The sequence below is a fragment of the Chlamydomonas reinhardtii genome, chromosome 16 (genome assembly GCF_000002595.2).
Source record: "Chlamydomonas reinhardtii strain CC-503 cw92 mt+ chromosome 16, whole genome shotgun sequence".
Lineage (NCBI taxonomy): Eukaryota > Viridiplantae > Chlorophyta > Chlorophyceae > Chlamydomonadales > Chlamydomonadaceae > Chlamydomonas > Chlamydomonas reinhardtii.
In genome coordinates, this window is record NC_057019.1 from 1,735,332 (window position 1) to 1,760,365 (window position 25,034).

Here is a 25,034-nt window from a genome sequence, read left to right on the forward strand (position 1 = left end):
CATCGACTCTGGCTAGCAACGACCGCCCCGTCCTTTCGGTGGGTCCCAAAGCCCCAGAGCTCACTGGACGGCGTTGTCCACAGCTTGCTTGGAGCTATGCGGCCTATGCCTGGCCAGATCCCTGGCTGGGTCAGGGAACTGTAGCGCGGCCGGCTGCGGCTGATCGTGCACCGCGGTACCGACACGCCACCCCCGTGGCCCCGTCGCTGCGGCGAGATGTCTTCCTTACCAGCAAGCCAACCCCAATGCCACCCCCGTGATGCACCTTCTGGCGCCGCGCCTGGGCAAGGGCAAGGCCAGCCCGCCGCCCTTCGTGTGAGTATCTTAAGACGTTGCCACTCTGAGGGGCGACACGCTGGGTTTTGCGCTGGCATGCCTGCTGTCTAACACCCGTGGCGCACCCGCTGGCTGCAAAGCACACGTGCGCTCACGTTTGTCACGCAAGGAGGTACCGCTGATCTGCACAGCCAACGTGGGCTCGACGGAGCCGCGGAGCAGTGCACCATACGGTATGCCTCGGCTCGAGACACCGCAGACACGATCTGGCACGTTAAGACCGCCTAAGCCAGCCAGCCTGGATGACAACAGCCCAATAAGGGAGACTGGTTCCCCCGAGCATATCAAACAAGCCGAAATCGGAGCCCACGTCCTCTCACAGCCACAGCATGGGCCTGCGTGCCAGCTGCCGTGCTCGGTAGAATTCAGCTACCGCTCTACACACCAGCCACCCCTCTGCACCGCAGAAGAATCAGCGCGCTTCGCGAGCTTGAGCATTCAACCTCGCCATTGTTCCCACTTCACATCCTTGGCGCAGGGGCGTGCGCAGCTGCGTGCTGTGAACCGGGTCTGGCAGACCAGCGCACGCCCAAACCTAATTATCGCCAGTATACCCCACCCGGTCACAAACTCTCGGATACTCGGGCCCTGGTCTGGCCTCTTTGCGTCAGGCACCAAAATGCCCCAAGCATCATGCACTCCAAATCATCCGTGCAGATGTGACCTTGCCTGGTGCCGATTGCCGACTGGGAAATAGCAGACGCCGGGAGGCCTAATGAGTTTACTCCACCTCAGCGGCGGAACTGTCCAGCGTGCACCCCTCAATCTGTGATGCTTCTGGCGGGCCACTCATGCGGCAGGGTGGACGACCTCGGCACAGTGTGTGACAACTCCACTCAGATGGCCACGTGTGATGCACATCTCGACCGGCTGCGCGTGGCTATACGGTACTTCTACTAACACGGCCATGAACCTGCACTTATATTCATCCTTATCATGTAGCATGCACCTTGGCATACACTAGTTGCCGCAATGCGACACGTACGCCTGCAACAGCATCAACGTCTAATCTCCTTCCAAGTGCAAGAATTTCAAACAACCGCCTGGCGCACATGTTGATGGCAAAGACAGCCCCTTGCTAGCGGACATATCTGGCCTTTGCAAGATGCATCTGACCATGACCCTTGCGCCTGCTCCCCAGCAGTCCATCCACACGTAAAGGGGGTCTCTAGACGTGCTGGCTGCTACGCCTTGCCTTCACCGCTGTTGCTGGCACTGCCGATTCCACCTCCACCAAGGCAATGACGAGAGACGACCCCGCTGCTGCGGCTATTGCTATTTCTGCTGCATCGGCGCCCCCAGCGGGGGCTGCAGTGAGTCGTCGCTCTGCAGCGCCGAGCCTTCTGGTGGCCCCACACTCATCACGGTAGGCAGCGGCGCCGCCGCCGGGTGGCCGTGGCGCTGGTGCGGCCGCTGGTGTGCCTGCAGGCAGGGGCCAGATGACCGGTCGTTTGCGTCCCCACCCGTTGATGACGCCGGCGTGACAGCTGACGGCCTTGTCGCAGCCGCCGCACCCGCGGCTCCTGCCGCTGCAGCAGGGTCGGAGCCTACCGCCGCGGTGGAGGAGCCCCAGCCTGACACCATCGCCACTGACACGCCTGTCGCAGCCGCCGTAGCGGCCGGCAGGGAGTACGGCGTTGTACTGGTGTCGTACTGCGGAGTGTAACCGCCGCTGTGACCGTACACGCTCTGCACCTGGTTAGAGTGCACGCTCCAGTCCCCATGGGCCCCGTGCCACACCTGCTGCCCGCCCGGCTGCTGCTGCTGCTGCTGCTGCTGCAGCTGCTGTGGGTACAGCGATGCCGCAGTTGAGGCGGGCGCTGACGCCGCACCAGCCATCACCACCACGCCGCTGCCGCCAGCCCCTGCTGTGGGCTGATGACCACAGGCGCTACAGTCGCGATCGCTGTCGCCAGACGCCTCACTGCTGCTGTCACTCTCTCCAACCTCACCACCTTGCCCGCCGCTGCCGCCTTCACTGCCTCCGCCTCCGCACCAGCCTGAGGACAGGTGCGCGCGGCACCAGCGCCGCAGGCAGCGGCGCATGCGGCGCAGGGCGCGGAGGGCCCAGTCCCAGTTCCTGCGGATGTTGTGCCGGCTGGCGTGGACCACGAGCGCCACCAGGGCCGCCAACAGGCCCGCGTTCATGATGACAATGAGGATACCCAGCGCGGTCTGTAGGCGACGGCGACGGGTAGGAAAGGAGGTCCGGCGGGTTTTGAGAGGGGCGTTTGCGAGGACTGAGAGTGTGTGAGGGAGAGCGAAACGGCGGTATGTAACGTCCGTACGTCCGCGCCCTCACCGACCCTGTCAAAAATCCATTCTCTCCATGCCTTCCTGTCGGGCGCAGGATTTTCACCCACAGCACTCCACCCCCTTGCGCCATTCGGCATCCCTCCCATCATCCTCATCGCACTATATCCTCATCGCACAATGCACTCTCACCCCGGTGGCGGCCCCGGTTGCACCGCCGTCTTGGCCCTCGCTCAGGAAAAGCCCCACCATCACCGTGGCACTCAGCACCTGCAAGGATGAAGGTCACAGCACGCACACGCACAGCAAAACCTCATCAAACTTGTCATCACTGTCAGCTCCAGCAATTTCGGTCAGCCCCATCTTGATTTGGGTGTGTGGAGAAGTGTGGGGAACGTAACCTTTGCACACTCACAGCCATGGAGCTGAACTCAAGCACCCCCATCACCGCGTGCCGCAGCGGCGCGCAGCAGATGTTTATGGCCGCCACCGCGTTCATGGCTAGCAGCATCAGCACCTGCAGCGGCAAGAGTAGACAGTAGTAGCGGCAGCGATAGCGGCAGCGGCACGATGCCATGGACACGACGGTGGGCGCAATGCAGTTTGTAAATTGCAATAAAGGTCGTGTTGTGCTGTGTGGTCATGGACTCATGGGCGGTGTGTTGGCCCGACATCCGCCAGCCTGCACGCTTAAAACGATGCAGCATGTACGGCGGTGGCAATGGGGTGGGGGCTTGTCATCTCGTCATGATCCGCACGCATCCGGTGACGCACCGTTTGCTGGCCAATGGGCAGCGCCCTGCCGAAAACCTCCACAGCCACCAGGCTCAGCATTTGCAGCTGGACCACGCTCTCCCACATGCAGAACGACGGCCTGAAAGAATAACACGGGACAACGGCGCGAGAGATGCATAGCGTGGGTGGAGAGGAGTCTGTGCGTCTGTGCTCGTGCTTTTTAACACACGCGCATGCACGCACACACGCACACACGCACACACGCACACACACACACACACACACACACACACACAACCGCCTACACGCCCACGCGCACCTGTAGCGGCTGTACAGGAACCCGTACACCAGCTGCGTGCGGGGCTCGTGCAGGCGGTGCCGGTTGCGGTAGGTGATGACGGCGCTGGTGAGCGGCGGCAGCGCGCACACCAGCACCACCGCCACGATGCCGATGGGCAGCCACAGCGTTGCGTGTTCGCCGGAGTAGCACTGCAAGGAGCCATCGCAAGACAGGACGCGTCAGCTGGGTTTATTACCGTAAAGCCGTAGGACGGCGAGGTCACGTGTATACCAACCCGAGCTATAAACGCACACTGATTGGAACACCCGCGCTGTGCGTCGTGTTACAGCTCAAAGCGCATGTCCGTTGGCACCCGGCGGCCCAATCCAGCCCGACTACCTCGCACCCAGACTCAAGTTCATTTCCACCCACCTCCTGCGCCATGTTGCGAAGCCAGTAGCCGCGCTGCCACGTGGACTGCGAGCAAGACGGGCATGTGGGACGATGTGTGGGTGCACGACATAGGGCGGGTTCCCCGTATGGCATGACCAGCCAAGTGCATAGTGACCGTTGGTGTGCCCTAAGAGCGCGCGTGCTAGAGGCTCACCAGCTGTAGATCTGGATAGCTGCCTGTGCCGTCGTCCAGCGTCACACACGCGAACACTGAGAATGCGGCCTGAGGTTAAAGGGGTTGGTGGGTGGCAGCAGTTGGTTGGCGGTTAGTCTAGCAGCAGGCATCTGCTGGTCACGGGCTAGGCAATGTGGGATCCTAGCCCTTTTACTGCATCACGTCCTTGAGGTGCAGATGACAACCCAGGTCACAGTCTCGCGGCAAACAACCCGCTCTGCACGCACAAGTTCACAACCGCAGCCGCCACCGCAGCCGCAACCGCAGCCGCAACCGCAGCCACATGTATGGCCACATACACACACACGCACACACAGATGCACACACGCACACACGCAGAAAGCGCACCTGTGCCCAGCCCGTGTAGAGGATGAACACTCCCACCGTCATCACCACGAACAGCTGCTGCCTCAGGCTGGTCGCCTGATCCAAGTGCATCAGGTGAGACATGTGGCCACCCTGGCCGCCGCCGCCGCCGCCGCCGCTCGTGGCGAAGCCAAACAGGCGGGCCCAGCGCGGCCGCGGTGCGTCCCGCCACTGAGGCGTGGGCATGGCGATGCTGTTGGGAGTGCCGACCAGCCGCTGGCTGCTGGCGCTGGGCAGGAGCTGCAGCGGCGGCGGCGGCGGCGCCGGATGCGGCGGCGGTAGTGGCGTCTGGTGTTGGTGCCCAATAGTGGCGGGGCCGTTGGGGTAGGTGCTGGTGTTGGTGCTGCCTGGCGGGTGCTGATAGTGCTGCTGCTGCTGCTGCTGCTGCTGCTGTCCGTGGGGGCCGGCGGCGGCAGTGGCGCTGGTGGCGGCGGCGGAGTGCTTCCAGTTCCCGCCCGTGCCGCCGCTAGTGAAGGCGCCGTACGCACCGTACACCTTGGTCGTGAGCCGGGTGGTGCCGCGGGCAGTGGTGCCGGTGGCGGTTGCGGGCGGCGTGGCGAGGCCCATGTGAATCACGGCCGGACCGGGGCCGGCGGAAGCTGGGTCGCAGGGGATACTCAGGGCGGGTAGGTTGGCAGGGCGCAGCGTCGGCGCGGGCCGCATGGCTTGGCTAGCCCCTGCAGGTCGCTGCGGCGCGCTTGCCCCGTTGGCGGCGGCCGCGGCGCGGGGCCTCCAGCCACTGGTCAATCGCTCCTGTGTTGCAGGCGGCTCGTCCCCAGATGCGTCCGCGGTGTGAACGGCGCCGGAACCATCCGCCACAGCCGCCGCCGCACCTGCCACAGATGCCGCCTCCGGCTCGGGCTCCTCCACGCCCTCCGCCACCGCCACAGCAACGGTGGCGGTTCCAAAGGGCACGGCACCGCCGTCGTCGGGCAGCGCTGCTGCTGCATCCGCTGGCCCCAACGGCGCCGCCTTTCCTTCCAGTCCCCCTTGCGGTGCAAACCCACTGGCGGCGACTGGCTCCGTCGTTACTGCGGCGACGGTGCTGTGGGGCGAGGCAGGAGCCGAGGCTGCGACGGCAGTGCCGGCACCCGCCATGGGTGCTACCGCGCCAGGTGCGGCGGCGCAGTCATACAGCGCATTGGTCTGCAAGACTGCGCCGCCGTCTGTGGGGCCGACCCATAGCCCCGCTGCCGCCCGCGGCGTCTGCTGCTCCTGGGGCAGCGGCTTGGAAGTAGCAACTCCGCCGCTGCCCTCGTCCCCCAGCTTCCGGTCGACGCTGCTTCCGTCGCGCCTCATGGTTGGCAAGCAATCGCAGCATCTCGCATCACGCACTACTGCATTCGGCGTAGTAGCAGCCCTATTGCCATTGCCAGTAGCCGTGGCAGCTGCGCCCTGCGAGCCAACGGGCGTGCCGCCGGCTTTGCCGGCCCGAGCGGCTGCCGCCGCCGCCTCACGCGCTGCGCGGAGCCTGTTCATAACCGCCGCCGCGGCGGCGTAGGACTGCTTGCGGTTGCGGTGGGGCTTGCTGCTGCGGCTGCTCCGCTTTAGTCGTGCCTGGCTCCAAATCATGCGCCTGTAGGCAAATCCCAAGGCCCACTAGTTAAGTAGAAGCAGGTCGATCCCCCGCTGGTGACAGAAGATGAATAACGCAGCAACTGACTGCGTACTGGGGCAGGCGGCCGGGCGATTGCACGGCGTGTACGCAGTGTGGAGCCGTGGAGCCGTGAGTGGGCATGGGGAAGGAAACCGCATGCAATGTGCTGCGTTACCGTATCCTTTGGACTAGATAGCTAGCAGATGACAGACCATCATTTCCGCAACACGGCACTACAGCATGCGTATGTTGCTGATGCACGGCACACGTGGACGCACAGCGTCATCCAGCGGAACCACCCTCCCGCAGCAAGCCTCAACCCACCTGGCTGTCCACAGGAACAGCACCAGCAGCAGCACAATGAAGGGCTGGACGAGCGCCGCCACCAGCTGCATAGACACACACCGGCGGCACGGGTGAGGTACGTATAATTTGAGACCGAGCACCTGTGTGTGCCGTGCCCCTGTCCTCCCCTGCGCCCCGCCAGTTGTCACCAGACATCACCAGACACGGATTAACCCATGCGATCATCACAGCCGCCTCAGACTCGTGCAGTGCTTTCCCCCCCCATCCACACACCCACACCCACCCCCCACACACGTCGCCCACCTGCACCTGGGCCTGGAACCCGGAATGAGCCTCCGGGTACAGGCAGCTGGGCGAGTAGGCCACTGTGTTCTCGGCGCCAGAGGCGGAGCGCAGGAAGCCCTGTGGAGGGGGCGTCGGAGGAGGCGGTGGAGGAGGCGGTGGAGGAGTTGGTGGAGGAGGGGATGGAGGAGGGAGTGGAGGAGGAAGACGGTAAGGACGTGAGCTCGCAACGCTTAGGGCAGGTGCGCGTTTGATGATTGGAGCGGGGCCGGCGACGAGAAAATTGTAAATTTGATTGCATCGTGTGAGGAGGGCATATGATAGTATAGGCTGGAGCATGTGTATGGGCAGACCGGCACCAGACATACCTGGAAGCGGACGATTAGGTCCGGCCAAGAGATGTTGAGGCGCGTGATGGTCACGAAAATCTGTGGGGTGGCGGTGGTGAGGAGGTAGGCGTTGCACGTGTGCACGGTGAACGCAAAGTACAACTCCATGCAGTCGTACACCCAAGCACTCGACTCAGGTAAGCTAGGTAGACCAACAGCCAACAGAAACCGCGTCACAGAACCCCGCACCAGCCCGGCACGCACCTGTATGTGTACGATTGCGGTTTTAAGAATCTCACTGGCACTGATCTCGTCCTCATCGTCCTCGTCGTACCGGTGAGACCCCTCCCGCTCCTCCCACCCCCCTCCAGCCGAGCCGTCAGTCGCCAGCGGTGCCATGCCGCCGCCGCCGCCGCCGAATCCAGACTGAGGACCGTGTGGCCCTTGCCGTGTCCCACCGTTGGCGGCGCCGCTGCTGCTGCGTGCGCGGCTGGCCGCTTTCGTGAGGTGGGGGGCTGTGCCGCTGCCACTGCCGCCAGCAGCTGTCGTGGAGGCAAGTTTCAGCTGCCTCTGTGCTGACTGCAAAAGCTGATGCTGCTCCTCCTGTTCGAGCCGGTCCTGGCGGTTCTGCCGGTGTGTGTTGCGGTTGTAGCTGGCCGCACCCTCGCGCAGGTTTGTCCACACCTGAGAGGCAGCAAGGGGCAAAGCGCAGGAGCATGTGCATTGTGAGTAGGAGCGAGGAGGATAGCATTTGACGCCAACTCACCTGCAATGAACGGCGCCCGTTCAGGCCCTTTCCCTTCCCTTCCCTTCCCTTCCCTTCCCTTCCCTTCCCTTCCCTTCCCTTCCCTTCCCTTCCCTTCCCTTCCCTTCCCTTCCCTTCCCTTCCCTTCCCTTCCCTTCCCTTCCCTTCCCTTCCCTCCCCTTCCCTCCCTCCCCACGCCCCGCACCCCTCACGCACCGTGTACAGCACCAGCGCCACACTGAACAGGAACTGCGCTATGCCCAGCACCGCCGTGCGCTCCACACTCAGACACTTCTGGCACTCCACCTCCGCCGTCAGGAAGTAGCCTGCGAGTGCCAGGCCGTGCAGCACGTGCTCACGTGTGGCCGGCGGTGTGTGTGTGTGTGTGTATATATAGTGTGTACGTGTGTGTTTACGTCACAGTCCTGTTGAAGTCCCACAGCCCCTTAGTTACCAGAGTGCTCATCGTGCGCACATTGTTGCCCCCGGCAGGCAGAAGCCACAGGCATGTCAAGCAGCGAGCGAATCAGCAGCGCTCCAACCCCGCGCCCGCCGGCATGCCCACAGCAGCAGCCAGACACACACACACACACACACACACACACACACACGTCTGGGCGGGCTTTCGTTATTTAACAGAAGCACGCACGCGCGCACGCACCTTGCTCGCACACGGCGCACAGGCGCCCGGTGTAGCCCTCGGAGCACTGAGCGTTCATGTAGCCGGCCGAGGAGAACAGCTCCACACCCCACAACAGGCAAAAGTCCTCCACGTCAGTCACAACAGCTACAGCCCCGGTTCCTGCTACTGCTGCTGAGGCCGGGGATGCTACAGCCATCGCGCCGCTGGCGATGGTGTTGCCGCCTGATGTGGAAGGGGATGGTGCCGGTGGCGGCGCCTGAGAACTACTGCCGGCAGCTGTAGCGGCGGTGCTGTTGTCAGGCACGACACGTGATGCTACAGCCACCTGCTCCTGTTGCTGCCGTACGAAGGCCTGGTACTGCGCCAGAGCGTACGAGCCGGCCTGTGATGACACGGATGCACAGTAGGTAAGCAGCCTTGTTTGTGCACCTGAGACACGAAGTCCATTTGTGTCACATACAAGCGCAATGCCTCAGCCCATTCACATGCCTGGTGCAAGCGCACGCACTCAAGCGGCGGTTGTGGCCAACCCTTGCTGACTAACGTACCGGTATGTTGCTTTCCGCCCCCGAGTCTCGACCGTGCATGACCTGCCGTCGACAAGCTCGGTGCCCCCACCTGCCGCACCCCCCAACCCCCCGTGTATGTCGTACGCACCGGCCAGGACTGGTAGAATAGCGCCTGACAGCTCAGCAGCAGGCTGATCCTCGGGTCATCTGTGCTGTACCGCCGGACCACCACCGTGGCGCCGCCAGCTGCCGCCGCCGTGCCGCTGCTGCTGGCGGCTGTAGCATTGGCTGCAGCGGCTGCGGCGGAGGAGGACAGGCGAAGCGCGGCGTTGGCTGCGGCCACGGCCGGCAGGATGTTGGTGGTGCGCGCGCAGGCGTCGGCTTGGAGGCAGCGGTGCATGAGGGTGGAGTTGGGCGAGGAGTGCCAGAAGCCCTGCGGGAGGCAGGGTGGGAACGAAGGCGGGGGCGGAGGGAACATGGATGCGTAATAATAGGAATCGGTTATTCGTAACAGGAAACCGCGGTGTGGGTGCGTGTTTGCTGCCATGACCGCTTTTGGGGGGAAGGAAACGTGACGGGGTAACGGATGATGTGTTTGTGCACGGCAGCATGCAGCTACACGAGGTGCGGATGGATTCTGACTCCAGGGAGTGGCACGCACCTGAACCGGCGCCACCTCCGCGCCACCTCCGCAGAATGCGTTCTGCACACATGCGTGACGATGAGACAGACGGGTAAGTACAAATACAACACCCGTATCGCACGCGCCATGCTGACATGGGCGGGAGTTGCTGAATTGCATGCGCTGAAATGCGTGCAGCACCATCCGCTCATTACACGGCCAAAACAGTCCGTTCATCGCCATTTACTGCTTAAACCAACACACCCACGCAGACGCACACGCACGCGCTGCTGCACTCACCTCTGGGCAGTTGCTGCAAATCGCGACATCTACGACCCCTTGCGTCCAGTCAAACATCCACTGCAGCATCGTCGCGCCCAAGTCCTGGGGCAAGACGGCGGCGCTGCCGCTGCTGCGTACCCCACCGCCGCTGGCGGCACTTGCATTGGCGTCGGCCGCCACGGACGCGTTCGCTAGCACTCTTGCCGCCAGGTCCTGTTAAACCACAGTTGCTTGATTGGCAGCATTGATGAGCTGGCAAGACCGCTTTTGCAGTTACCAACAGTCACGACAACAACCCATACGGATCCCGCAAGAAAGGCGCCGTCCGTTTGCTTGTCTTGGCCCACCTGGCCACCACCAGGCCATGCCATGCATACGCACACACGCACGCACGCACCTGCAGCGACGGCCGGTCGTCCTGCCAGAAAGCCAGCTGCTGGGTGGGGCAGGGCGAGCAGGTGGTGCTGTGGGGCGCAGCGGCCGTGACCCTGTACGGTATGTTGTGCAGCGAGGTGTTCAGTTACGAATTGACGCGGGAGGCAACGAAGCAAGTCAGCAGCTCGCTGCATGCTGCCCCTGAAATCCCGTGGTGTTCTTATAGCCAACGGCAAGAAAGCATCACGCTGGGCGTGTGTGGCGACCATCAGTGTGGTTCTGTAGCTACGTGGCTCGGACCTGCTGCTGTCGAGGCGCTCGCCCACGCGGCACGGCAGCAGCAGGATGGACATTCGCAGCTCGGGCACGGACGTTGCCTCCAGCACCGCGTCGGCGGCACCCGACCCCGAGCTCAGGCCGCTAGAAGACACGGACACCACACGCGACAGCCGGAACACGAGGCTGTAGTTGCCCGGCCAGCCCGCCAGGCCAACCTGCAGATAGACACATAAGGCATGTAAAAAGGCACACTGCACGGCCAAGTCCTCAAACGCACCGCTGTTCCTGGGCAGCCGACAGGTCATTTTGGTGCAAACGCCGGGCAGACATCCCGCACGTATGTGTCCTGTGGTGGCAAGCCCACACGCGCCGCGGCCGCGCCCCTCCACCCAACCCGCCCCCCCCCACCCCCCCACACACACGCGCACGCTCCCCACGCACCCCAAAGAACGTACCATGCTGAATGTCGCCACGCCGCGCGACACCGGGCTGATCAAGTCGCGGGCGGAGATGGATGCAAACACAGACCCGCCAAAGGCCGCGCCCAGATCCAAATCCTCCTGCTGCTGTTGTCCACTGCCGCTACTGCTGCCTCCACCTGCCGCCACCATAGACGTGGTATTGACGATGCCGCTGACCACCAGACCAGACGGCACCAGGGCGCCCGGCAGCGGGTCCGGCTCCACACTGATGGCGGCACGGTATTGGGACGAGCCCACCGTAACCCGCTTGCCCAGCCCGTTGAGCAGGTAAATCGAGATGCCGTACACCTGACCCGTGCGGAGCACGTGGCGGCGGTGCTCCGGACCCGCGCCGCCGGCGGCCACTGACAGCGCCTGCTGCGCCGCCGTCCGCGCCGTGTCTGCTGCTGCCGTGCTGGTGCTGGGCATGGCGCTGCCTGTACCGCCTGACAGCATGACTGCGCTGGCGTTGACGCCGGACGCGTCGACCAAGTCGCTTCCGGACTCGGGTGCGAAGCTGACCATGACCATCGCCTTGGGCGGCAACGCGAGGTAGCTACTGCTGCTGTCCCCGGAGAGCGAGCTGCCGTCGGCATTGCTGCTACTGCCATCAATCAGGTCCTCCGCCTCGAGGCCGCCAGAGATTCTGTCGCCGGCGGCGAGGGCCGCCGCGCTCGCGTAGCTGCGGCGCGTGCGTGCGGAGCAGGCCTGCAGCCCCGCCGCGAGCGTGGCCTCGGATGCCAACAGCTGCTCTTCCTCCTCCTCCTCATTATCAGTGCTGGTGCTGCTGGTGCTGGTGCTGCTGCCGTTGCTTGTGGTGCCTATCCCCATGCCGCCCATGCTACTGCCGCCACTGCCGCCAGCAGTCTGCAGCTGCTGGCTGTTGGCGGTGTCGTTCTGTCGCGCCACGATCACCCGCGTCAGCGCCTCCTCCGCGCCGCGCAGCTGCGTCAGCATGGCGGCGGGTGACGGCGGCGCGCGGCCGTTGAGCAATACCGGCAGCAGCGGGCTCAGGCTGGTGGCGTTCAGGGCAAGGACCAACAGCGATGCCGTCAAGTTGCCGTAGCCAGTCAGCGATCCCGCCGGGCCCATGAGCCGCGCGTCGTCGCAGCCGCCCACCGCCAGTGATGCGGCGCCTGTGTCACCCATCATTAGAGGGACGTCGCTGCCACCGCTACCGCTGCTGTCGGCCGACTGCTGCGTGCTCTCTGCGGCTGTCGCGTCGCCGTTGCTGTTCGCGCTGGTGTAGGAGGCCTGCGTGAGCCACGCCGTTGAGGGAGTATCCCACAACACGTCAGAAGGGCACAGGAAGGTGTTGCTTGCACGCGGACACGCACGCAGCAGCCAGCACAACATAAAGCAGGAGACACAAGCCAAGTAATAAAGCGCTCACCGCCGGCAGCCAGGTACCGGACACGGCGACCACGTAGCAGCGGCTGTCTGCCAATATCTGCAGCGCCGCCAGCGTGCGACTGAAGGCGGCGGCGCCCGCCGCCGCCACATTCACAGCCGCCGCCGCCGGGTTTGCGAGACTGTCATTAGTGGCCCCGACAGCAGCGCTACTGCCGTTCCCTGCTGCCGTGATACTGCTGCCGAACACGGACGCGCCCGCCAGCAGGCGAATGCCAGTTGCAGCCGCCGCCGTACGGTTTTCACAGGTCTGTGTGGACGAGATTGCGGAGCCGTACATGGCGGCGTTACCAGCCGCCAGATCAGACTGTAGCACGGCAGCTGCCACACGGCCTGAGAGGAAGAGCGCGCCTCCGTGATTCTCATAGCTACTGCTGCTACCGATGTCTGTTGAAGATGATGCGCCACTCTGGCTGCTAACGCCACTGCTGCTGCTGCTGCTGCTGCCGCCGGTGTCACTACTTCCGGCACCGCCCGCGGCGGCTGCTGCGGCCGCCAGCGCAGCCGAGGCTGTGTTGTTGTGGAAAACGCTGCCGTACAGGATCACGAGCGTTGCGGCATCTGCGGATCGTACGGCCGTATAGACTGCTGCCGTATCCAGGCTGCTGCCGTTGACAGCTGCAGCTGCACCAACCGCTGCGGTCATGCTGCTGTCGACAGCTCCTGCGTCCGTTGACGCGGCGGCCGGGTAGCCGGCATAGACACCAGCGGCGGTGGGTGCCAGGTTGCTGGACACCGTGGTACCCAGCACACCCGCCACGGCGCAGGCTGACAGATGCACGCCGCCGCCCCAGCCGTAGGAGGATCTGCGATGTCGTTTAGGGCGTTAGTGATTGTGGTGAGTGGTGCGAGGGGTGGTGCAAACCATTGGAAGGTGGGGGCACTCGGTTGGTTCGCCTTGGCCGCCGAGAGGCCGAGCCACGTGCAGATCGATGGGCCGCAGACTGCCAGCATTAGGCTTCAGTGCGTGCACGGGCTGCTGCTCCCACACCCTCTCACCTGCCCCAGCTGATGCTGCTGGCCACGAGCGCCACCGCGCGGCAGCTGACGCAGTAGATGCCGCCCCCATGGCCGTACGCAGCATTGCCGTACACCGCGGCCTGCAGCATCACCAGCGTGACGCCGTCGCCGGCGCGCACGCCGCCGCCACCACCGTCCACAAGCACCTGAGTGAGCACTGTGTTCCGAGCGACGCGCCCCCCTGCCAGCAAAATGCGGGCGAAGCCATCGGCTAGCAGGCCCCCGCCCCCCAGCACGGCTCCGCCCGTGCCGTCTCCGGTGCTGCTGCTGCTACTGCCGCCGCTGCTGCTACTGCTACTGCTGGATTGCAGGTCCGCCGTGGAGCTACTGCTGCTTCCGCTGCTACTGCTGCTGCCGGGGGTTGCGGCCGTAGCAACGACACCGTTAGGCGTTGTGGTATAGGAGCCGGTCGTTGACTCCATGTAATAACGCGTTCCGCTGCTACTGCTACTGCCACTGCTACTGCCACTTCCGCTAACAGTGCTCCACAGTGCGATCGCATAGACCGCATTGGCGGTCACATTGCTGGTGATTGCGTCAATTGTCAGCGGCTGGAACTCGCGCGCGGCAGTGTACCCGCTACTGCCGCCAGAGGATGAGGCGGCACTGTTGCTGCCGCTGCTACTGCTCATGTTGCCACTGCCACTGCCACTGCCAGCCAGCAGGTGTGCCATGATTTCCTCTGCCGCGTCGTCACGTGCATCTGCCCCGTCGAGGGCGCGCACTGTAGGGCTGCTGGCCGCTAGGCCGCCGCCGCCTGTGCCAGCCGTATTTGCGTCCTGCACCACGCCCAGCAGTGCGGCACACGCAGCGCTCAGTTTGGCCGTGTCGGCGGGTGCAACCATTTCCAGGAACTCTACCTTAATTCAGATCACTGGGTGCATGCGATTTTGGGTCGACGACATTGATAACTGCTGGTAACAGGGAAATCTTCCCGAGCTCAAGCTAAGTCCGCAGCCGCAGACACTCACCAGCGAGCACCGCAGCAGCTGCAGCGCCAGGGGGGCGGGCGGGTAGCGGCCCCACGTTGTCGCCGTGGCACGCTCCAAGCCGCGCACCACCGACGACACGAACACACCTCCCCCCCGCCCCACAGCCTGGTTCCCCTGGAACACGCTCGCGTTCAGCACAGTCTGCGCTGACGCGAAGAGCGAGGCGCCGCCGCCGGCTGTAGAGAAGGCGGCGGACGGCGGCAGGCCGGTGGCGCTGGTGGACGTGTTGGGCAGGGCGGCGAGGGGCGTGGCGGACACGGCTATCAAGGCAAGGCCGCCGCCGTGGCGGGCGGCCAGATTGGCGGCGAAGAGGCAGGCGGTGACCTCCGTGCGTAGGGGCGTGTACAGGTCTGCAGGAGTTTAGTGGGTCAGGCGGGTAGGCGAGCGAGTGAGTGGACAAGTGCAGAGCAGGCGAGGAGTCAAGTGCGCGAGAATGGACGCTAGCACTAGACCTGGTGCATCTCCTACGAGATGCATTGCAGGAGCTACAGCCAAAGCTGGCTAAGCAGGCAATGGAGCGGCGCAAGTGCTGGAAACGAGTACGCACCGAGGAAGGTGAGCAGCACGCCGCCGCCCGAGCCGGAGGTGGCGGCCACGTTGCGTGTGAAGTTGCTGTGGTGCAGAGCGGCGCGAGTGGAGGGAGAAAGGCACGAGGGAGGAGAGCATGAGCAGCCATGACCGATCAAACTGCATGAAGCACGCATCAAACCCACTTGAAGGCTAGCGAGGATTTTGAGAAAATAAGGATTTTGAGCAAGTACGACATTCTCACAAATCGCAAATGGCGCCGCCGCGATGACACCAGAAATCAACCGTATGCACATACACACACGCCAGCAGCTGCTCGCTCGCACCTGTTCCTAAGCGACACCAGCGGCCCAGCCCGCATCACGGCCGGGAACCACGCGGGAGTGCCACGCAGGTCGGCCCGCGAGGTGGCGGCGCCGCTGAGTGCCGCCGCCGTGGGCACCAGGTCAGCCGCCAGGCCGCCGCCGCCGGGGCTGGCGGCGCCGGCGGCGGCGTTGGCGTCAAAGACACAGCCGCTGACGTCCAGCTGCGCACCCGACACGTCCATAAACACTGCACCGCCGGCGCCTGCGTGCGAACAAAGCAGGAAAGCGGTTGGGGTGTATGGTCAATGGTCAGGGGCATTGTGTAAGATGCCCCGGAAAGGTGTGTCGGGGAGGCGCGCTGCACGGCATGCGCAAAGCCATCAGGGCCCCGCTCACACACCAGCGGCCCACCACCACACATGCTCGCCCATGCCACACCGCTTACCGTTGCTTACGGAGTTGCCGCGAAACACGCAGCCCGTCAGCGTGGTCAGCCCGACCTGTGTGGGCGGAGCCTTGGAGTCGGCCGGCACAGCCATTCGCCGCAGTGCCACAGCGCCGCCGCCGCCGCTGCTGGCGTCATTGCCGGTGAAGTTGCAGCGGGTGATGGTGATGGACAGAGTGGCAAGAGATCCAAACACGGCGCCGCCGCCGCCGCCCCGGGCCTGGTTGGCGGCGAACGTGGAGTCGAACGCGAGCAGCGTGTCTGGCGGCCGGTTGACGGCACTGCTACTACTGCTACTACTGCCGCTACTGCCGGTTGCGCCGCCGTTGCTACTGCCGGAGCCACCTGCAGTGCTACTGCCACTGGTGCTGCTTGTGCCACTTCCTGCCGGCGCCTGCTGCTGCAGCCGGCGCTGACCAGTAAACACACCGCTGCCACCAGTCCCATATGGCAACCCGCCGGCAGCCACGTCGGCACCGCCACGTGGCAGCGCCTCAGGAGTTGGCGGCACTTGCGACGGCGGCGATGGCGGCGCGGGCGTGAGGCAGGGCACGGCGCCCGCCAGCCCAGCCAGGCGGCTGCTGACATCAGGGGCCAGGATGGTGTATTCGTCCAGTACGGCAATCGCGCCACCGTCCGTGTCTGCGTGCGTGTTTGCCCACAGAGTGAAAGGCACGGCAGGACGGGCGGCATTGCGGGTACCGGCATGCGAGGGTTGATGGGGCTCGTGCGGATCTGGGAGGAGATACCAAGCAAATGTGCACTTCGGGATACGGTTTGTTGGCAGCCGGTACTAGCAGGCACGTTCCCGGGCACGCGCAAACAGTCCTACCGTATGCGGACACGAGCACACAATCACACGAGCACATGCCTGCACGCGCATACCGTACAGGCGCAGCCGCGCACACGCACGCACCAGCTACGTTGGCGCCAAAGTAGGACCGGCCGGTTACGTACGCTGTACAGGCCACCAGCGCCACTGCGCCGCCGGGGCCGCCGCCGCAGGCATTGCCCACCATGGTCACTCCCTCGAAGTAGGTCTCACAGGGAACCATCAACGGCGGGGCCGTGGCAGCAGTGCTGCCGGTGTTGGTGCCAGCAGCAGAAGCGGCACCAGCAGGGGGGCCGCCGCTACCCATGCCGACACCCGCGATGGCTCCTGCGGCCGAAGCGGCTGACGGTGTCCCTGCCGGGGCCCCAGCCGCTGCGGCAGGGGCAGGGGCGCCGGCCGCAGTACTGCCTGGTGCCGAGGCGGGAGCAGCGGACGGGGAAGCGGATTTGGAGGGGAGGGTTGAGGAGGCCAGGCTCTTGCTCTTGCCGATCAGGAGGCCGACGTAGACGGCGCCGCCTGCCCGCATGACGGCACCCTGCGATGACCAAACAGCCGGGTGTAATCCACACTACCTTCCTTCTTGTGTACGGATGGAGACGTAGCATAGTATCCTATGTGGCCACAGCGCCAGTACCCGCACCGACACTTGCATCCCAGACACCCCTGCGAATCCATCCAACCAACCTGCGCGGAGTTGCCGTGCCCGGCGCGATTCTCCCGCATGCAACCGCCGCGCACCCGCACTGACACCGCCTGCGCGTTGCGGCCTCCCACCAGGCACAGCACGCCTCCCGCGCCCGAGGCGCGGTTGCTGACTGCATCAACATTATCAAAATTAATTGTGACGTTCACCGGCGTGAAAGTACTGCCACTTCCGCTGCCGGAAGATGTTGAGGCGGTGGCGGTGGTTGTGTCGTACGCGGTGAAGCGCAGGAACAAGACGCCGCCGCTGCCGAAGGAGGCGTTGTTGTGGGCGAGGCGGGTGTCGGTGAAGCCCACGTGCACGCCACGCGTGGAGACGGTTGGCACGCCCTCCTGTACGCAGGCGGAAATAGGAGCGGAGCCAGGGGAGGCATGCACGTTCTCAGCAGCAGTCCCGTGCACCTGCCTTGCTTCTGCGAGCGCCTGCTCCCTCCTGTGCACACCCGCAGTCAGGGTCACATGCCCAGCCCATCCCTTTCTTCTCCTTTCCAACCATCTCCTAGGTCGTTCCAGAGACTGGCACCGCGGCCTGACTAACGCTAAGATGAGCAAGCACCCACCATCAGAAATGCGCCACCGTCAACAGCTGCGGCTTTGTTGTTCGCAATGAGTGACCGGCTGAACGTCCAGTTCAGCTCCAGCTGAGCGGGCCCCGCGCCGCCAGCGGGAGCCGCGGCGGAGGCGGTCGAGGTCGCGGCGGCGGAGGCCGTGGAGGACGGGGCAGAGCCCGTGTTGGCAGGGGCGCCGGCAGCTGTTGTGGAGCTGGAGGAGGGGCGGTAGGCGATGAAGCCGCCGGTGTCTGCGGAGTTGTCAGACGCGGTGCTGTCTTGCATCTGCGGCGGGCAGGATCACGCGGTGACGAGGCAGAGAGAAATTAAACACGCAAGGCATACAGGGTTGTTAATCCAGGCGCGTGTGCCGAGGCGCGAGCAGGGCTGACGGTCTGCAGCCGAGAGTGCGGGCCCGTCCGTCGAGTGAGACGGCTTTCTAGTGGATGGGTGCGCACACGCACGCACACGCAAATTATAAGCCCTCCCTTGTGTTCGCTAACAGACATGGCTGATGTGTTCAGGTGTGTCCAGACGGTGGCGGCGGTGGCATGCCACTTTGCCGCCTAGCAACCCACCAGCACAGTGGCAAGCACGTCCTCGGAGTACAGGAAGCCCCTGAGAGCAAGCAAGCACACCGCATATAGACGCACTCGTCACGCACACCATGCAATGTCCATCGCAGGTAAAGCGTGGTGTGCGGTGAGTTGCAAGTGAAATGGTGATTAGAAGCAGCCGCGGCCACACCAGGCAGGCAGGTGTGCAGCAGTAGTGTGTAAGTGCGTTTCAGCTCCATGCCGCGCACGTGGCTCCAGCGCGCAGCTGCAGCCTGCTGGCCCTCCGCGCCAGCGGTCACGTCATGCACCCCATGGGACCGGACGGCCACATCCTTCATCACGCTCCTCACGCACCCTGTGCTTGAGGCGGAGTTGCCAACCACAGCCGCACCCTGCCGTAGCTCCAGCCAGCTGACGGGCCCGCAGAACGCGCCGCCGTGTAGCCCCACAGCCGTGTTGTTAGCAACCGTGCTGTTCAAAATCAGCACCACTCCCGCTGTGGCGTTGGCGGCAGCCATGCTAATGCTGCTGCTGCTGCTGCCGCTAATGGTACCACTGGCGGTGGCGGCGGCAGCCGTGGCGGCGGCGCCGTACACTGCGCCGCCAGACGCGCCCGCCGTGTTGTACAGCAGGTGGGCGCCCACCAGTGCTGCCGTACTGAGGCCGTTGGCGAAGTTGGCGGCGCCGCCTGTGGAGCCCGCGTAGTTGCCTGTGTTGGGTAGAAATGGGTGGTTGGGGAGGTTGGGTTAAAGAAAGCGTGGCAGTGCAGCGATGTGCCTATGACTTATGTCCTAGGCAACGAGCACCATGAGTCTCTGACCTGCTGCTGCGGGTTTTCCTTTGCTGCAGCGGCAGCGAGCCACGCAGGGCTGCGTCACAACATCCCTTCATCTTGCCGTGCACGGAGGAAACAACGGCCACGCACGACAACAGCAGCCCACTCACCCGCCAGGCTGCTGCCGTTCGCCGCCTCCAGCCCGCCCCGCCCTACTGCAACGTGCATCCCGCCGCCGCGCTGCAGTGCCGCATTGCCGTGCAGCTGCGACCCGCCGTCCAGCTGCACACACAGGCACAGGCGGCGTGCACGGGGCGTGGGTGCAGTGAGTGCGGCGCGCAATGTAACGACGGGAAAGGCCCTGCCTTCGAAGTTGTCGGAAACGGGAAGTACCCGCGTTACATTCTCCCGCTCTATCTTGAATCACACGAGCTTCAAGCCAAAGACTAGGCAGCAGGGCATTTAGAGGAGTCAAAACGTAAATAGCTAGACGCCCCCACAGAACCCCGTTCCGTTTCTGCTGACCCCAATCGATGTCGCCCACCACCTTATCAGATGCAAACCCCTACTATCCCACCCGCCCTCCCACCAACACACCACTCTCTTGGGTTTGGAGTAAAGTGCCACCCTCCCCTCCGCCCACTCACCCGGACGCGGGTGCTGCAGGTCGCCGCCGCCGCGTTGGCGCAGCCCGCACCCAGCCACAGCGCGCCGCCATCCATCGCGAAATTCCCACCCAGCGCCGACCCCGCCTCAATCACCACTTCCGTTGGCGGCAGTACGCCGTACTTTATCGAGCCGTACAGGCTGTTGCGCTCCGCCACCGGCGGCTGCGTGCCTATATAGACCGCGCCGCCATTCAACTTGGCGCCGTTGTACTGCGCAGTGGATCCTAACCGTACGGTCACGGTGCTGCTGGCGTTAGACCAGACGGCGCCGCCGTTTCCGGACAGGGCCGCGTTGCGCTGCAGCGCCGCGCCGCCGTCCAGCCGCACCGCGCCGGGCAGCCTGTCATGGTGGTTTGATGGGCGGCGGGTCGCTGAACATCATTTCGAGAGGAAAGGCATGACTGGCATGTATGCCAGGCACTCGAGGGGTGAAAACGGCACGGCTTTTCTGGGCTAGGGAGAAGAGTGGTAGACGCTTGCGGTCCCAGACTGGAGACGTGGCATGGGCGCAGCCCACTTTTACCATGCGAGGGGAACCACATATCTTGTCGCATAGGGTGCCCGCCCCGCGTGCATGTGTGCCTGCTGTGTGTGATGCCTCATGCAGGGCCAGACGGACACGTGACATACCGTAGGCTGCACCTTTCCCTTCCAGGCATCTCCCAGGCACTGGTAGCTGCACACGCACACACGCACACGCACACGCACACACGCACACGCACACAGTCACACACACGCACACGCACACGCACACGCACACGCACACACACACACACACACACACACACACACACACGCACACACACACACACCAGCTGCTGCCAGTGACCACCTCCAGCGCGGCCACCCAGATTGCGCCGCCATGTGTCCAGGCCGTGTTGCCGACCAGCTGGCTGCGGTCGTCCACCACCACCTCGGGATTCTGCAGGCGCGCGCATGTGTGTGCAGGTGCGCGCATGTGTGTGTGTGTGTGTGTGTGTGGTGGTTTGCGGGGACTGGCGCACACGTAAGCAGGCGGCGTCAGAAGCGGCGGCAGTGGCAAGAGGGAGTTTGGTGGGTGCGGTGGGTGGCGGCGGCAGAGGATGGCGGTGATAGGGGCAGCCGGGCGAGCGTGGCAAACACCGCACGTACGTGGATTCACAGGCCACGCACGCGAAGCAGGTACGCGTACGTACGTGTCTGAGACGCAGCGCCAGGCACACGACAAGCCACGGCGACGACTCACCCCGCCTTGCATCGCGTTCACCGCCAGCGCCGCGCCCCGGTTGCCGGTGTTGAAGGCGAACACGCAGCCGCTCAGCTGCACCGCCGGCTGAGCCGCGTACGGCTGCGACAGCTCAATGCGGTAGGCGGAATCTGGCCGTACGACCACGGCGCCGTACCCCAGGCCGTACCGTGCGTCGTACTCGACCGCCACGCGCCGACCGTTTAGGTCAATGGCGCGAGCTGTTGAGTAGGCGTTGGCGCTGTAGGTGGCTGTGGCTATGTCCTCATCGCACGAGTCGGTCCGGGAGCGGGCGGGGCCGCCGCCGATGACTGAGGTGCCGAGCACGCGGCAGCGCTGCATCAGCAGCAGCGGCACCGGCGGCAGCAGCCGGCGCACGCCACTGCCACTGCTGCTGCTACTGCTGCTACTACTATTGCTGCTGCTCACTAGCCCCAGTGCCAGCGCCCTTGTGTATTGGTCGCGATCAAAGTCCAGAAGGAAGCAGCCCCAGCCGTGCGCGTGCACGACGCCCGCGCAGGTTACGCCCTCCATGCGTGCCGTACCCACGCCATACGCCCAGAACGGGCCGTACGTGGGCTTGGGGTTTGGATCCAGGCCCCACACCTCCCCATTCTGCACGTCAGACCACGCCACCGCGGGCGCCCCCTCCAGCTGCAAGATGCTGCTGTTGCGAATGCCCACATGCGCCACATTCGCTATCTCCACCACCGGTGTGTACGTGCTGAGGAACAGATCCGAGATGACCGAGTCCACAAGCTCCAACGCCACCAGCTCGTCCTCCCCCTGCTGCTGCGTAGCCGCCGCCACCGCGGCGCCACTCCTGCTGCCATCTGAGGCGCCACCACCACCACCGCCACCGCTACCGCCACCGGTGTAAGAGCCGCCTGAAAAGACGGCGTCAGAACCGTTGCCACCATCGGTGGAGATGCCGCCGAAGAACAGCCCCCAGCCGGCATAGGTGGGGTCATCGGGGTCCACCACCACTGAAATGCCCAGGTCGGGGAAGTCCAGCTGCACTGCCCCCGTGAGCGGGTCCGGCAAAACGCTGGTGTTGGTGATAGTGCTGGTGCTCGTCAGGCTGCTGCTAGCGGGTGTCCAGTTCCGCAGAAGGGCGCTCTGCAACGAGGCAGTTACGGTAGTTGGGGTGTAGGCAGGGCAGCCAGCAGCCGGAGGCGTGCGTGACGTGACGTGAGGGGCGTGGCATTGGAAGACACTCTTTCACATACGAAATTCTAGCGCCCGCCGGATACTGGCAAGGCCGCCGCACTCACAGGCACGTACCCCAGGCCACCTCCCGCCCCCAGAGCTCTCACGCACTCACCACAAACTGGCGCCCGGCGATGACCTTCAGCAGCAGCCCACTGCGCCCGCTGTTTCCACCGCTGCCGCCGTTGCTGCCGCTGCCGCCGCTGCTGCCGCCACCGCCGCCCGCAACCCTTGTTGTGCAATTCAGGAGGGCCTCACGCACAGGGCTGTTGGCGCCCAACTCCCCGGCCCCTCCGTTGCTGTTCGTGCTGCGCGCATCCGTCGCAACCGCCCGCGACCTGCGGCCCCGCAGGATCAGCTGACACACCGCCGCCAGCATGACTGGCTCATTGCTACTCGCGCCGTCAGCTGGCGGCGACGCAGTCGCGTCCGCGGAGTCAGCAGCAGCCCTTGCCGCTCCTGTGCCCGACGCACGCAGTGACCTCCGTTGCCAGTGGCCACGTCCGCTGTCGCCGCCGCCGTCCACGCTGCGGCTGCTTGCTGACTCACCCGTGGAAGTGGGACCAGCAGCGGCAGCGGCGGCGCCCTGTGTCGCCGTCAGCAGCAGACCCTGCAGCCGCCGCCGCCGGCCGCCACCTGCCGCCCCTGCTGCGTCCTCGCCTGCCGGCGGCGGCGCCGCCACATCGCCGCCCCCAGCATCCCGATCGCTGTCGCCGCACTTGACCACGGCCACCGTGGCTGGCGCACCAGCCGCGGAGTTCAGCGAGGGGACCAGCACCGCACCCACCGCCGCTGCGCTGGCGCCGGAGGCGGGCACGGCGGCGCCACTGGCGTCGCTAACAGCTGCCGGCGGCAGGCGGAAGGGGCCGCGGCGGGCGCAGCGCAGCAATGACGCCTCGGAGCCCACGCAGCCCACCTCCGTCAGCCAGATGGGAGCGTCCGGGAACCAGGGCACCTGCACCATCAGTGAGCCGTAAGCCCATAATAAGCGGTACAGTTGGTGTGCGCGTGGCTTCGCTGACCTGTGGCCGAGCTAGCTGCCATGAGGCACGTGAGGAGATTCCAATTCAGACCTCCCGAACAACACCATTACCGTACTTTAATTTCACGCACCGTGGCAAATTCGATGGCTGCCACTGCGCTGTTGCTACTACTGCTGTTGCCGGCTGTTTCGTCTGGCGGCAGCAGCCCCAGCTGCCGACACGCTACGCGCGCCGCCGCGGCGTTGAAGCCCCCGCCGCCCACGTATCCCCACACGCCGCCCACCGACACCTGCAGCACACCCTGCTGCACAACCCCAACTCGTACGGGCACGTAGTCCGGGCTGGCTGCGGGAATCAGGTAGTTGGGTCGGAGCCGGACGGAACCTGTGCCGGCATAGTTGAGCATCGTTGCGCGGTGTCTCAGGTCTGTTCGCAGAGGCTTTGGCCGTGCGTGAAAGCCCTGCTGGGTAGGGTTGTGGCACACCCGCGCTGACAGCCCCTCCAGCCGTGAAGCCAGCGCCGCCCAGCCCATCTCCACTAAGCGCACCTGTGTCGCCACCACCATTGGCACTGCCAGTACCACTTCCCGCAGCACTGGCTGCGCCGGCTGCCGCGTCGGAGCCACCCGCTGCACCGACACCCGTGGCGTCGGCGCCGCCGCCGCCGCCACCACCATCGCCACCGCCACCGCCACAGCGGACGCCAACCGCCCACTGCGGCGGGCAGGAGGTGGCGCCCCAGCCGCCCGTCCGGCACTGCATCAGCGCCGCCTCGCTGCCCTCACACACTACGTCATCCAGCCAGATACGCCCCGGCACCGCCGGTGGCGACATCGACGTAAGCCGGCCAACGCCGTAGCCACCCGCAGCCCGACCCGCAGGTGATGCCACTGCTGCTGCAATGGCGAGTGGGTCAGCATCCGGCAGTAGCACTGTGGCATTGGTCGTCGGCAAGCCCAGGGCGCGGCAGGCTACAGCTGCCGCCGCAGTGTCAAAGAGGAGGGAGCAAACGCCGCCCCAGCGCCCGGCATGGAACACCTCCAGGCGGCCCTCCGGAGCCCCGTCCGGACCGCCGGACAGCCGCAGCGCCCCTGCGAGCAAGCGCAGAGGGGCGCAGGCGGGCAGATGCGGGCGGTGGGAAGACCGAGGTGGGAGGCGTATGCGACCCGGTCGTCGGTTTCAGGGGTGGAACTTAGTCTGTTCGTTGACCAGCGCCAGTGTGAATCACGATATTTGCTATGTTTGCAATCGTTTGTGTCGTTCTGCGCTTGGCCCGTTGAAGCGCGGACTGCCCACCCTCTCACTCGTCTGAGCAGCTTACCGTCTCGGCCCGGCAGCGCTGGTCCCCATAAAAGTTCATCCAAGGATGTAAGGACCACAGCTCTGCATGAATTGAGGAGCAAAACGAGCGCTAGCACAAAGCCTGGGCTCATGCCAGGAAAGCTTCTACCGCGGGGGCGTCGTCAAGCAACGTTACGCAAAGTTTCATGGCTAAATTAAAGCACCCGCCAAAAGATTAATGAAGGCACATTTCAGTGTTGCTTTTCGAACAAAACTGACACTCAAGCCTGGGCACGGATGCCGCGGTCGTGCGTAGTTATATTTGGAAGTCATAAAGTCAGGTTCTTGTTTGGTTATGCAATGAATCAACCGCAATGACGTCTGCCCACGCCCATGGCCCATGTCGGGCCGATCCTCACCCCGTGCCGGTCGCGAAGCGGCGCCCCGCGAAGCACGTGTGCTGACTGTCTCACCCTAGCAATCCCAAGGTAGATTCTGTTCGTGGATTTTCTGCGGGCCCCCAGCCT

At 64.8% G+C, this 25,034-nt stretch overlaps 1 protein-coding gene across 1 annotated transcript; it reads right to left on the reverse strand.

Moving 5' to 3' along the window:
- Positions 1 to 319: 319 nt before the first annotated feature.
- On the reverse strand, positions 320 to 24,975 carry CHLRE_16g654950v5 (uncharacterized protein). Its single transcript, XM_043070875.1, has 39 exons — positions 24,548 to 24,975; positions 23,775 to 24,317; positions 23,358 to 23,611; positions 22,360 to 23,199; positions 21,036 to 22,154; positions 20,623 to 20,732; positions 19,790 to 20,150; positions 19,313 to 19,424; positions 18,722 to 19,076; positions 18,389 to 18,428; positions 17,823 to 18,095; positions 17,245 to 17,595; positions 16,645 to 17,095; positions 15,729 to 16,370; positions 15,305 to 15,545; positions 14,998 to 15,062; positions 14,430 to 14,800; positions 13,438 to 14,237; positions 12,422 to 13,244; positions 11,023 to 12,282; positions 10,589 to 10,782; positions 10,311 to 10,401; positions 9,932 to 10,126; positions 9,671 to 9,712; positions 9,158 to 9,442; positions 8,519 to 8,882; positions 8,074 to 8,183; positions 7,377 to 7,796; positions 7,152 to 7,211; positions 6,805 to 6,903; positions 6,520 to 6,584; positions 4,581 to 6,174; positions 4,212 to 4,280; positions 4,037 to 4,081; positions 3,644 to 3,813; positions 3,364 to 3,463; positions 3,005 to 3,106; positions 2,782 to 2,859; positions 320 to 2,511 (listed from the first exon to the last, which is right to left on the reverse strand). The coding sequence occupies exons 1-39, from the start codon at positions 24,657 to 24,659 to the stop codon at positions 1,612 to 1,614; spliced, it is 14,106 nt and encodes a 4,701-aa protein (XP_042915517.1). The 5' UTR covers positions 24,660 to 24,975; the 3' UTR covers positions 320 to 1,611.
- Between the last annotated feature and the right edge of the window lie 59 nt (positions 24,976 to 25,034).

What these genes read in the sequence shown, in the direction of transcription:
- CHLRE_16g654950v5 (XM_043070875.1), bottom strand. Translation starts at nt 24,659, where the DNA reads ATGAGCCCAGGCTTTGTGCTAGCGCTCGTTTTGCTCCTCAATTCATGC. An exon ending in CGGCAACTCCGTAAGCAACG is followed by an intron (nt 15,546 to 15,728) that starts GTAAGCGGTGTG and finishes GTTCGCACGCAG; the next exon opens with GCGCCGGCGGTGCAGTGTTT. An exon ending in TATTCTACCAGTCCTGGCCG is followed by an intron (nt 8,883 to 9,157) that starts GTGCGTACGACA and finishes GTGTCATCACAG; the next exon opens with GCCGGCTCGTACGCTCTGGC.